At 45.5% G+C, this 12,737-nt stretch overlaps 1 protein-coding gene across 2 annotated transcripts in view; it reads left to right on the top strand.

Moving 5' to 3' along the window:
- The window catches only part of LOC137434165 (periodic tryptophan protein 2 homolog), a 44,881-nt gene that overhangs the window by 26,558 nt on the left and 5,586 nt on the right, over window positions 1-12,737 (top strand). For both annotated transcript variants that reach the window (XM_068126893.2, XM_068126891.2), the window contains exons 10-18: window positions 4,257-4,393; window positions 5,969-6,117; window positions 6,761-6,908; window positions 7,260-7,410; window positions 7,926-8,106; window positions 9,998-10,145; window positions 11,711-11,819; window positions 12,027-12,092; window positions 12,366-12,584. In XM_068126893.2, coding sequence (XP_067982994.2) covers window positions 4,257-4,393; window positions 5,969-6,117; window positions 6,761-6,908; window positions 7,260-7,410; window positions 7,926-8,106; window positions 9,998-10,145; window positions 11,711-11,819; window positions 12,027-12,092; window positions 12,366-12,584 — 1,308 coding nt within the window. The remainder of the gene's footprint in view (window positions 1-4,256; window positions 4,394-5,968; window positions 6,118-6,760; window positions 6,909-7,259; window positions 7,411-7,925; window positions 8,107-9,997; window positions 10,146-11,710; window positions 11,820-12,026; window positions 12,093-12,365; window positions 12,585-12,737) is intronic.

Below are 12,737 nucleotides of genomic sequence, written 5' to 3' on the forward strand. Positions count from 1 at the left end.
CTTCCTCTCTCTCAACGATACTCCGCACATCCGTCGAACCATTCGCATTTCCACCCTTTCCAACCTTCGTTGCTGCTCTACGTTCATTACCCATGTCTTGCTCCCATAAATCATAACACTTCTCACACATGCAGCATACACCTTTCCCTTCAGCTTCAACGACACTCCCCTCATCATCAGCACGCCACTCAATTCCCGAAACGTCTTCCATGCACATCTCACTCGAGCAACCGTTGCCGAGTCTGATCCACCTTCTCCATTCAGCATGTCTCCGAGGTAGCAAAATGTTTTCACACCTTCCAGCTTCACGCCGTCTCCAAGATCCAACTCAACATTTCCTCCATCTGCAGCTCCCTCTGTGCACACCTTACATTTGAATGTAGCTGCCACACTGGTTAATGACCCTCTCAGACCACTACATTTTTGATGAACCCACTCAGCGCACATTGTACACTGAATGGAGTTCACTCCGACACCCTTCCTACACACAGCACAGTTCCCAGTTCTTTCCACCTCACCACATGCTTTACCACTTGCCATCACCTTCGTCTTTCCGATATTCACCTTCAGACCTTTTGTCTCCATACATTCCTTCCACGTGTTCATCTTTTCCTTCAGTCCATCCATACTTTCCATCCTTCAGTCCCAATGAGTCACAGAAGTCCTTTGCTGAGGTGCCATGACTGGTGAGAGAGGAACCCACACCCAGCCAGCTGGCATGATGACAGTTGAAGTCGCCAAATATGAGGAAGAGAGAGTTGGGATGAGTTGATAGAAGTTAGTACATGTTGTCAGACAGCGACATGTAAATGGAGTCATCACTGTTTGGAGGACGGTACAGAACACATATGAACAAAAGGTGGGAGCGGAGAGGAAGCCGTAGCCAGCGGTACTCGTGGGGGGTGGGGTGGAGAGAGGGCAGTGCAAGGAGAGTGATAAAGAGAGTTTTTGATAAAGATAGCAACCCCACCACCAGGACGAGGCTCAGGTCTATCATACCGGAGGAGGGAGTAACCAGGAAGAGATATTAAGGAATCGGAGACATCTTGAAGGAGGAAAGTTTCTGTTAAGCAGATCAAGTCTGGATTGTCAGAAGTAACCTGAATGGAGAGATCAATCAGGTTTGAGCGAAGGCCTCGGATGTTTGAGGTCCATATCGTTAATGAGGAGAGAGGGGGAGCATCGGGTGCAGAAGAGAAGAGAGGAGGGGTGGGGTAGGGGCAACAGAAGAGTTACAAGAAAGGGAAGGATGAGGATGAAAGGTTTGATGGTGATGGGATGAGGCACAGTGAGGGGTTCTTTGAGGGGTGGCAGAGGAAAGTAGAAGGTTGGGGGAGGTGGAGGTATGAGATAGAAGGGAGATGAAGTCGGGAGGTGGCAGCTTTGAGAAGAGGGTGGGAGGGGGGAGAATTGGAGAGGGATTGTCAGGGGGGAGATTTGAAGGGGAGGGGTTGGGGGGACGTTTTGAAGGGGAGGGGTTTTGGGGGGAGTTTAGGAGGCGAGGGGCAAGGGGGGAGATTTGGAGGGGAGGGGCAAGAGGGGAGTTTAGAAAGTGGATGATTAATGAACGACGAACATTAATAACAAATTGGGTTTATTGTGATTTTCAAGTTAGCGATCCGTTTTAGAATGATAGAGGAGGGGTGGAATGAATTTGAATTTCGAGCATGTAGTGAGGGAGAATTATAAGAGATTGAATATTTTTTTGAAGTAGAATGAGTTGGAGAGGAAATTGAAAAGAGCCTTTTAAATAGGAAGAAAAGCAGCATGTTATAATATACCACTGAATAATGCAGGGGAAAGTTTAAACATATTTAAACAAACCGTGAAGAACAATCTAATATTCACAAAAAAAAACAATGGGGAGAGGGAGCCTAGATGGGCAACCACGCGTCACGTGTACAGGGCAAAAGATGTCAGCAAAACCTTTTAGACCCTTTAGATACCCAAAACCCTTTAAGACCCCCAAGACTCTATCACATAATGCAGCCTGACTATGACCGCCCTCCTTCAGCAGACGAGCGTCTGTTCCACTTGGGAGTACCGCATACATTTTGATTGTGACCAGAATGTTAAGGTTAAAAAAAAAAATCTGACTCGTTCGTTTGTTTTCTTGCTCCTTTTGGTTACACAAACACATGTTTGCACATCTCTTTTCGTGGTGATCAATGTTTTCTCCTTGTTTGTTCAATGCCAGAGGTGTGTTCCATTACCAATCAGCTTATAGAGCGCTCACCAAGTGACTTATAGACACTCCAACGAAAATATTGATAAGGAACTGCTGGTGCTTTTTATTGTGAGGCAGTTGCAGGAGAAGTACATGGAGAAGAGGAAGAAGTTGTTTCTTGGGTTTGTTGATCTGGAGAAAGCATTCGATAGGGTTCTACGTGAAGTAGTGACATGGGCATTGAGGAATTTAGGAGTGGAGGAATGGTTGATCAGAGTAGTGATGGCAATGTACAAAAGAGCGCACACAGCTGTAAGGACGAAGGACGGGAACAGTGGTGAGTTTGAGGTGAAGGTGGGAGTGCATCAGGGGTCGGTACTAAGTCCACTACTATTTGTAGCTGTGATGGAGGTGCTGGCTCGGAACGTAAAGGAGGGTTTACTGTGGGAGTTGTATGCAGATGATCTGGTGTTGATTGCAGAAAGTATGGATGGATTGAAGGAGACGATGAACAAGTGGAAGGAATGTATGGAGCCAAAAGGTCTGAAGGTGAATATCAGAAAAACGAAGGTGATGGCAAGTGGTAAAGCATGTGGTGAGGTGGAAAGAACTGGGAAGTGGCCGTTTGCTGTGTGCAGGAAGGGTGTCGGAGTGAATTCCATTCAATGTACAATGTGCGCTGAGTGGGTTCATCAAAAACGTGGTGGTTTGAGAGGGTCATTAACCAGTGTGGCAGCTACATTCAAGTGTAAGGTGTGCACAGAGGGAGCTGCAGATGGAGGAAATGTTGAGTTGGATCTTGGAGACAGCGTAAAGCTGGAAGGTGTGAAAACATTTTGTTACCTAGGAGACATGCTGAATGGAGAAGGTGGGTCAGACTCAGCAACAGTTGCTCGAGTGAGATGTGCATGGAAGAAGTCTCGGGAACTGAGTGGAGTGCTGACGAGGAGGGGAGTGTCGTTGAAGCTAAAGGGAAAGGTGTATGCTGCATGTGTGAGAAGTGTTATGATTTATGGGAGCGAGACATGGGTAATGAACGTGGAGCAGCAACGAAGGCTGGAAAGGGTGGAAATGCGAATGGTTCGGTGGATGTGCGGAGTATCGTTGAGAGAGAGGAAGACAAATGATGAATTGCGAAAGATGATGGGATTAGAGCCTGTGATTGATGCTGTGAAGAGAAATAGGTTGAGATGGTTTGGTCATGTGTTGAGGAAGGATTAAAGTGACTGGTTGAGAAGAGTGATGGAAATGAATGTGGAAGGAAGTAGAGGACGGGGAAGACCGAGAAAGACTTGGCTAAAGATGGTGGAAGAAGAAATGCGGGCAAGGGGGTTAACAAGGAGAGATGCAGAAAATAGGGCAAAATGGAGAAGATTGTCATGGGGACCGCAAGGCTAACCCCCGCTCTAGCAGGGAAAATGGCCTTAAAATGCCTGTTGTTGTTTGTTGTTGAACTGCTGGCTTGGCAAGCGATAGCAAGCTGATTGGTAATGGAACACACACCACATGTCACTGCTACATGTCATTGCTGCAGCATGCTGGTGGAACACACACCACATGTCGCTGCTGCATGCCATTGCTGGTGGAACACACACCACATGTCGCAGCTACATGCTATTGCTGTTAGAACATACACCACATGTCGCTTCTACATGCCATTGCTGTTGAAACACACAGATCGTAAACCTTCCTTTTCACACACGAGGGCAGTTTGCTCTTCAGGACATTATTTTATTTACCAAATGCTCCCCATCCTGCTCTCGTCCGTCTCTTTGTTCCTCTCACGTGATCCTTGTCCATTTATACGAGTTTCACTGAGTAAATGTAATTGTTGGTAAATCCAACGTAATGATCAATTTGAATCTTTCCCTTTTGTGCATCTCTTTTGAATATCAATTTTATCTTTGTTATGTTCATACGTCATGATCTCTAATATCCTTGTCAGATTCATTTCAGGCAAGTGATGAGATCGTTGTTGGTGAAGTGACCTTGTGGGGTTTTCGAGATGGGAAGTTTTTTCATTTGTTTGTAGCGGTGTTTCATTTGCATCTCCTTTATGGATGATTATGCTGTTGCTTTATCCCACCAGGATACGGGCAACTGCTCGTGTGGGAGTGGCAGAGCGAGTCGTATATCCTCAAACAGCAAGGACACTTCAACAATATGGTGACCCTGAGCTATTCGCCGGATGGGCAGTACGTGGCGACTGGTGGCGATGATGGCAAGGTGCGGCTTAAAAAGTTTCTGCACGTTCCTCTTGCTGATGAACTAAATAATGCAGCTCACCTTTTATATATTTCTTCCTCCTCCCCACTCTTCCCCATTCCCTTCTTCCCCACAACCCCATAAAACTGTGGGTCTGTGTGTATATGTGGACATTGCACGGTATTCCACGTGATCAAAAGTAGTTCGATATTAAACCAAAATATATTTCATGATTGTTTTACATGTGATATTGTTTACATCCCTGGTGTTGGGCTAGCGGCTAGGGTGCCGGCTTAGGATCCTAGGATCCTGGGTTCGAATCCCGGTCAATCGCTGAATTAACGCCAGGGGGGTTGACTCAGCCTGTCATCCTTCCGAGGTCGGCAAATTGAGTACCAGTTCACTGGTAATTCCCTGCTTGTCGTTAAAGGCGGCAAAAAGGGTTGGCGTCAGGAAGGGCATCCGGCCGTAAAACATTGCTTCAAAAAGGGGACCAAAAAACAACAACAACCACGGTTCCCGAAAAAGGCCAACCCCCGCTTGCGGGGAAAAATGGCCTCTAAAGGTGTTTTATTTTTATTTTTATTGTTTTACATGGAGACATTGGACTTTGATAAATGATTGACACATGACTTAAGTGCTGCCGCCACTTGACTCACAAAACCAGCCACCGTGACCAACGAGAATGACTGTTAAGTTCCATCCATTTTCCTTCATGTTCATCCTCGTTCTGCAAACTCGAGTTTTCCAGGTGGTCTTGTTTGTAATTTAATTCCTTTGGTAATAATTTATTTTTCCCCTTGTTAAATTTATTTTCTGGTAACATTAATTTTTCTTTATTTATTTTAAGTCTACGTTTTGTTATCATTAGTCTTATAATTACCGTATATGCTCTGTAGTATTTTTCTCTACCTCGACCGGATGGGCTGCGGTGCTGCCCGATTGCATTCCCGAGTGCTGTGGCGGTTTTGCCGGTACGTGTTTGTACCACCTGTAAGATGCTCGGTGTTTTCCTTTGCGTCATCGTGTATATCATCCCAAACAATAGCCCTCTGTCTGTTACCTGTTCGATCGATCCTCCATGGAATCGAACCATACAATGCCCACTATCGTCAGAAACGTTAGTTAGATAAAGCTACTGTGGTCCAATCCAACTTCACCATTGTTAAACTTCATCGAGTGGTTTCTTCATCATCGGCTTCTTTTCACCTTTGAGTGGCTCCTTTTAATAACCATTAACCTACGACAGGTAAGTGTGTCACCCTTCCGATGGGATTATTGAATCCTGATGGAAAAACAATAACTTCAAATCTATTAACTTGCTTCCGGCCTTCCTGCTTATTCTCATCTTGGCTTCCAGGTAGGGTGGTTCGTGAAATCCATTTTGCGGTGTTCATCGTGTATAAACTCTTGGATTGTCTGATGTTGCAAATCGATTTACCTTCTTGTCCATGTGCAGACGAGAACGCAAAGTGCTTTTGTTTCCGTGTTGCTAAATGTTGTTTTACTCTGTCTGACCAAGAATGAGTGGATGACCTGTAGATCTTGCGCTCCTGCTGTTCAAATGACCTGAGCGACGCCGGTAACGACCCGCAGGTGAAGGTGTGGAACACCACATCCGGGTTTTGCTTCGTGACATTCACGGAGCACACGAGCTCCGTAACCGCCGTCACATTCACCTCTACGGGCTTTGTCCTGCTCAGCGCTTCACTCGACGGCTCCGTCCGAGCCTTTGATCTTCATCGGTTTGTCCTGCATTTCCTACACCTCTCGGAATACTAGCGTGGTGCATCGGAGGCCAGGCTAACGAATGTATTCTATCAACTGAAGGTCGATTACGTTTACCGGCCTATGAATTGATGTGAAGCACAACGTCTCAAGTTGGCCTTTCGTTAAAGCAAAGAGGAATAAAAGGAGCTGTTTTGCTCTGACCAATGGTTAATGCTCAAAATGTTAGCTGTATGTCATCGGTGTGAAACGTGCTTTTATTCTCTTTCAGTTGATACAATCCATCAGTTTCCTGGTGCATCTTCTTCACCATCTTTGATTCCACAATCACAGCCTTTATCCAATTTCACACATTGTTTTCACATTAAGCATGCAATCCAAATTCCTACCCAGATCAGCTCCATTTGATTGTCAGGCCTGTCCATTCGGTTCTGAAAAATGGGCCAAAAGCACTCCCCGGCCAACCCCACAAGGTTTCAGTGATAGTCGTTCTGGTTCTGGTGCTGGTGGTGGTGGTGTTGGTGGTTGTATTTTTTTGCAAATCAAATCTATGATAATTATCATGTAAACCCTCTCAGCAGATTGTGATTGATCATTTTTATTCATTTCCACAAATTGGTCTTTCTTTGAGCCTGTTTTCCAATCTTCCTCCCTATCCAGCTATCGAAACTTCCGCACGTTCACTTCGCCGCGGATGGCACAGTTTGGCAGCTTGGCGGTGGATCCCAGTGGGGAAGTGGTGTGCGCCGGAGCCAAGGATTGTTTCGACATATTTGTATGGACCTTGCAGACCGGCCGCTTGCTGGAGGTAAGGCCGACCAGTCAATAGGATTATAGGACCGGGAGTGAAAGCTACAGTGATGCTGCGGGAAGTAGGTGTAATCTCAAGTGGCTCGGTGTTGCTTTAACTTTCATTTTTCTCAATAATAACTGTTTCCAGAAAAATAACAATTTGCATCTTTTCTACTTCATACAATTTGTGTAAACCATTATTTAATATGTGTGTCAATTTGAAGTGAAGTTGGACATAACTGTAGAACTAGACCTTTGGTGTTTACCAGCTGCGTTTTTTGAAGTCGTCTGTCGGAGTTCCAGCCGATAGTATTTAATTAAATATTTTCTTTATCTTCCTGGATGTGTGGGTGGGCTTTGCATGCAGGTGTTGGCTGGACATCAAGGTCCCGTGAGCAGCTTGTGTTTTAGTCCCAGCCAGGCCTTGCTTGTGAGTGCTTCCTGGGACAAAACTGTGAAAGTATGGGACGTCTTTGAGGGGAAGGGCAACCGTGAAACTATCACGCTCAACTCTGATGGTGCGTACATTTCATTTATTTATTTTACCCCCGTGTGCACTGCTCACTTAAAGGTGCTTGTACACATATGAACATTAAGAACACGGATATTATGAATCAACCGACAAAGTGGCACGACATGCGATTAAAATTGCAGGGTCATGGGGGTCGTGATATAATAAATATAATAACCACCTTTAGAGGCCATTTTTCCCCGCAAAGCGGGGGTTGGCCTTTTTCGGGGACCGTGGTTGTTGTTGTTTTTTGGTCCCCTTTTTGAAGCAATGTTTTACAGCCGGATGCCCTTCCTGCCACCAACCCTGTTTGTCGCCTTTTACGACAAGCAGGGAATTACCAGTGAACTGGTACTCAATGCTTATTCCTGGTCGTGACCTACTCTGAATTCCGTGCAGACTGCCCAGTCTTCCTGCTTTATTGATTTTCATTTTCAGTACTTTGATCATTCAAGTTTGATTCTTGTATATTTCTTTTGAGGCTATTGTAGTTCAAATGAGAAGTAATACATGTTGAAACAGCTTTGGCCGTGACCTTTCGACCCGATGGAAAGGAGATTGCAGTTGCCACACTCGACGGCCAGGTGGCCTTCTGCAACGTGGAGAGCACGCGGCAAACGGGGTGTATTGAAGGCAGACACGACCTGGCCGTGGGTCGCCGAGAGGTGGACCAAATCACAGCTAAGCAGCTCACCAAGGGCAAGTATGTAATGTTGTTGTGCATCTTATTATTAACACGCAAAAGGGGGAATGGATGGTAATGTTTGTATTCTAGAAGAGGTTCCGGTCATTCTCAAACAAGATGAAGTGAAAAGGTATTAAAGTAGAGATACCACTTGGCTCCTTCCTAAAGAAGTTCTTTGTCCTCTCAATTGTGCCATGGATTGAGTTTCATTTTGGGTCTGGCATTTGGGACTATTGGTCACTTAGGAGTGTAGGCCTTAAACTTCAAGTAGGGTGAGCCACAGGTCCTGGACATATATTTAGTTTTTGCACTTGGTTGGAACATTAGTTTACAAAGTTTAGCACAGGTGGAATCCAGGAACCATTGTACACTTTGCCGGATGATTACTTGTACGTACACAAGCGGGGTGTCCTGGTTTCTTCCCTCTTCCTGTATTTGTTGAAGCGTCATTTTCATGAAATCGTGTTCTCTTGATAATGCACAAACCACCCTGGTCTCCAGTACCTTTGGTTCCTATTTGCATTATCATGTAATCCCACCCCCATTCCCCTGCTCCGGACATAGCAAACTTGGATGTCTGAGTCCTCCATCCCATCAGTGTTGACAGACAGTTTTGAGCATTGTCTCCATCAAAATTTCCTTATTTTAGTTGTCACGGGCATTTTTAGGAAGTTAACTGCAAACGGCATGTCATGCGTGTTTGCCTATACAGCAATACCCCAGCCTACGTCATTAATTGGTTCCATAAGCCGTGACGTAACTCGGTTTTTGACGTAAACCGGGCGTAATGCCTTAAAATGAAGACAAACACCGTAAAACTAGAGTAAATAACTGGAGGAGGCTGCGGCTTCACCCTGAATCTTTGCCGCTCCCCGTCGGGAGTCCCTCCGTTGTTTTCTATCGGTCGGGTCTTCTCCTCGAACAGGGTGACCGGCACGGACGTGTCGACCGTGAGCTGGCTTGTGTGCCGAGTGGCTCCGCGGCCCGCTTCACCACGGCGTGCTTTACCCAACGTGTCCGAGCAGTTTCACCGGTGGTCGTGTCGTGTCGTCTGTGACGAACGAACGAGCTCAGGGTTCCATGAACCGGCCGCCCCGGGGATCGACGCTCGCCTCCTAGTCGTAGGCGTGCCCCGTCTTTCCTCGAGCGGCCGAAGTTGCTTGCTTCTTTTTTTTTGGACGATGCGATATACGCAGAAACGACGACGTACAGGCAGGCATTTGCAAATCCATGCACATGTGCACATGAACACGTCGATCGGTTCGTCGACGCCGGATGCCGGCGAGGCACCCCGGCTCGAGGCATGACACGGTCACGGTCGTCCGAGCCGGCATGTTTCGCCGTTGCCACGTTGCGTTGGTTGTTTTACACAGTAAAGGAACCTTTACACAGTAAAGGAATAATCACAAAAATAACAGCGAAAGGCAAAGCAAGCACGCGACCACAGCACAGGACAAAATGCATATGGCGTCGCCTTTGTTTTGAATGAGAACCAGCAGCTACGCGTACGTATATGTACATTTTAAAAAATATTTTAATGTGCTTTTTATTGTATTTTAAATTGTTTTTTTAGCTTCTTTTATTGTTAATTTTTATGTACTATTTTATTTATTTTAAATATATTTTTTTCACGTCCTCCGATTATGATGTCGGAGTGACGTAAAGTCGCACATAATGACGTTCGCTGAACTGAAATTTACTCTAGAAGAGTGGCGTAAAGTCGGATTTGACGTAGGGCGAAATGGCGTAAAACGGGGTATTGCTGTATAATTATTGTTTAGTTTCTCTACAAGTCTTGACATTTGTTGAAAAGAAAAGAACCAGGTTCAGACAAATGAAGAGATTAAGTGTTCAGAGTTGAGACCATTCCTCTTTGAGGAAAGCTGAAGTCACGTGGTGGTTTTTGCAGGGCTTTCACGACCCTGTGTTACTCCGCTGATGGGGAGACCGTTCTCGCTGGAGGGCACTCGAAGAACGTGTGCATTTACAACGTCAAGGAACAGTTGCTCATGAAGAAGTTTGAGATTTCTTGTAACCACTCCCTGGATGCCATGGAGGTAAGTGTTGGTACGGATTTGTTTTGTGCAAGCAGAGCAAGGAGTAAGGACTACGTAGACGTGTGTCTAATTAAGCCTCTTCTATAGGATAGGGGCTAGCGGCGGCGGCGATCCCTGGTGTTGGGCTAGCGGCGAGGGTGCCAGCTTAGGATCCTAGGATCCTGGGTTCGAATCCCGGTCGATCGCTGAATTAACGCCAGGGGGGTTGACTCAGCCTGTCATCATTCCGAGGTCGGCTAATTGAGTACCAGTTCACTGGTAATTCCCTGCTTGTCGTAAAAAGGCGACAAAAAGGGTTGGCGTCAGGAAGGGCATCCGGCCGTAAAACATTGCTTCAAAAAGGGGACCAAAAAACAACAACAACCACGGTCCCCGAAAAGGCCAACCCCCTCTTTGCGGGGAAAAATGGCCTCTAAACGGTGTTTTTTTTATAGGATAGGGGGAGACATAGCTGTTGTAGGTTTATTTCTACAATTGGTGCCCCCAATTTTTAATGGTACCCCAGATATTCTTGGACCCCAAGGAGCACTAAACCACCATTTTTTTTATTTTTATTTTTCCTGCACTCCCAATTTCCGAGCTATCTCGCATCCGGCTGGGACTTTCGGAAAAAGTGTTGCATCAATAATGGGAATAAAAAGTAGGCGGGGTTGACCCAATTATAAGGTAATGACCTAATTATAGACTTTAACATTTGCACCATGATTCGCCTAAAGCTTGTTTGATTGGAACAAAATTGCTCTCTAGATATCCTAGAATAAGGCGCATTTACACAGAATTTACATCATACCCCTCCGGGTTAAAGGTCAAGGTTAAATGGTGGTCTGAAAAAAAAACAACACTTTTTTGTGTTCGCTCAACATTGCCAATGTGGAATCTCAAAGACCACTTGGCCTTCCAAGATCTTCTTGCATCATAGTAGTGCACCTGCACCGAAATTGTGCACCTGATATTTGTTTCTTGACCTTGGCCTACTGTTTTCAGATTGTGACCTATTTAACAAAAAACATCTAAGTTTTGATCATAACTTTAATAAATTTCCTCAGATTTGCATGATTTTGAGTTTACTGGATAGATTGTAGATGGGGGACACATTTTCTTAATTTACACTATAATCATAAATGTTGAAGGTCAAGGTCATATCATAGTCTGAAATAATATGGCCATCATTGGATTGTGGGTTCAGGGTAAGTCGCGGGAGAGTGCCAAGGGTAAGCCGGGGGAGGCTTACCCTTAGCGATAGCTTTGTGATCGCAGATATCTAATTTAGCTTGTTGTTCCAAAACGGCAATTTTTTCCCCTTGACTATGTATGGCTCATGGAACTTTGATGTAGATATGAAGGAAACGTTCTTCCTGATTATTTTCACTTGTGTCAATTCGTTTTAGTTTCTCCACGTTAATTTTGATGACGATGAGGAGAAAACCAAAATGGTGCCAGATGCTTAATGATGCGATTGTGAATGTTTTGTTAAAGATCTTTTGCATTACGCAACCTGGTCGGTCAGGGTTTTCCTCCACTTCTGAATGCTGTGGAAAGCAGTGGATGTGTGTTTCTTGCTGCAGGAGTTCCTGGATCGGCGCAATATGTCGCAGTTTGGGAGCCTGGCGCGGCTGACGGAAGGTACAGAAGATGGTGCCGACGCAAAGCTTGGCCTTCCCGGTGTCAGGAAAGGTGAGTGCTTGGCTTTTGCCTCCTGAAGAAACGTGCGAATGATCTTGATAAATAAAGCCTCGGCTGATCGAGATGTCGTGAAGCACCTCTGCGGCTTCCACCATTCTAATGCCATTTGCTCATTGTGACTTGTGTGATATTGCCCTTGAGCAAGTTGTTGGCCTCCTTCAAACTGTTGTTTCCACTTTTTTTTTTGCTTTGTTACAGGTGACATGAGCTCTCGTAAGTTCAAGCCTGAGGTTTGTGTGACGTCACTCCAATTCTCTCCAACAGGTCAGCTTTCAGGGTACTCCCGCCCATCACCATCTCCCTTTAATTGAGAGAGCTTTTATCCTCTTACCGATTGCAAAGTAATTGAAACACGATTATTATTGACCTGAGACTTTTGCACGTTCGTGTTCCTGTTACTTGGTTATTTATTGTCTTTATGAAAAGCAAAATGTTTGGACAGTAATTTTGATGAAATTACTTGCAAGTGTTGTCTTGTTTACTTTACTGGAGATAATTGCGGGATGGCTTATGGTTCAGGATGTTTGTGACCTGCAGGGAGAGCATGGGCAGCTACCTCCACAGAAGGTTTGCTAATCTACTCACTGGACAGTAACCTGATTTTTGACCCTTTCCACCTGGACATGGACATCACTCCCAGCAGTGTGCGCCGAGTCCTCGCCACTCACGATTTTTCCACCTCGCTCATGATGAGCTTCCGACTCAATGAGAAGAGGGTCATCGAGGAGGTGATGGAGAGCATCCCAGCGTCACATAGTGAGTCGCTGGGTTTGAGATCCGAGGGAGATCGAGTCGGTTTGTGCATCTAGCAAGCCATCTGGTAACATTCCTAGAAGTGTGTATCCGAGCTATAAATCCATGGACCCCAGTTCCTTTCCTAAGAATCTGGGCTGCTCCATCATTCATCAC

This window comes from Myxine glutinosa, chromosome 10, assembly GCF_964187855.1.
Source record: "Myxine glutinosa chromosome 10, kmMyxGlut1.1, whole genome shotgun sequence".
NCBI classification, from domain to species: domain Eukaryota; kingdom Metazoa; phylum Chordata; class Myxini; order Myxiniformes; family Myxinidae; genus Myxine; species Myxine glutinosa.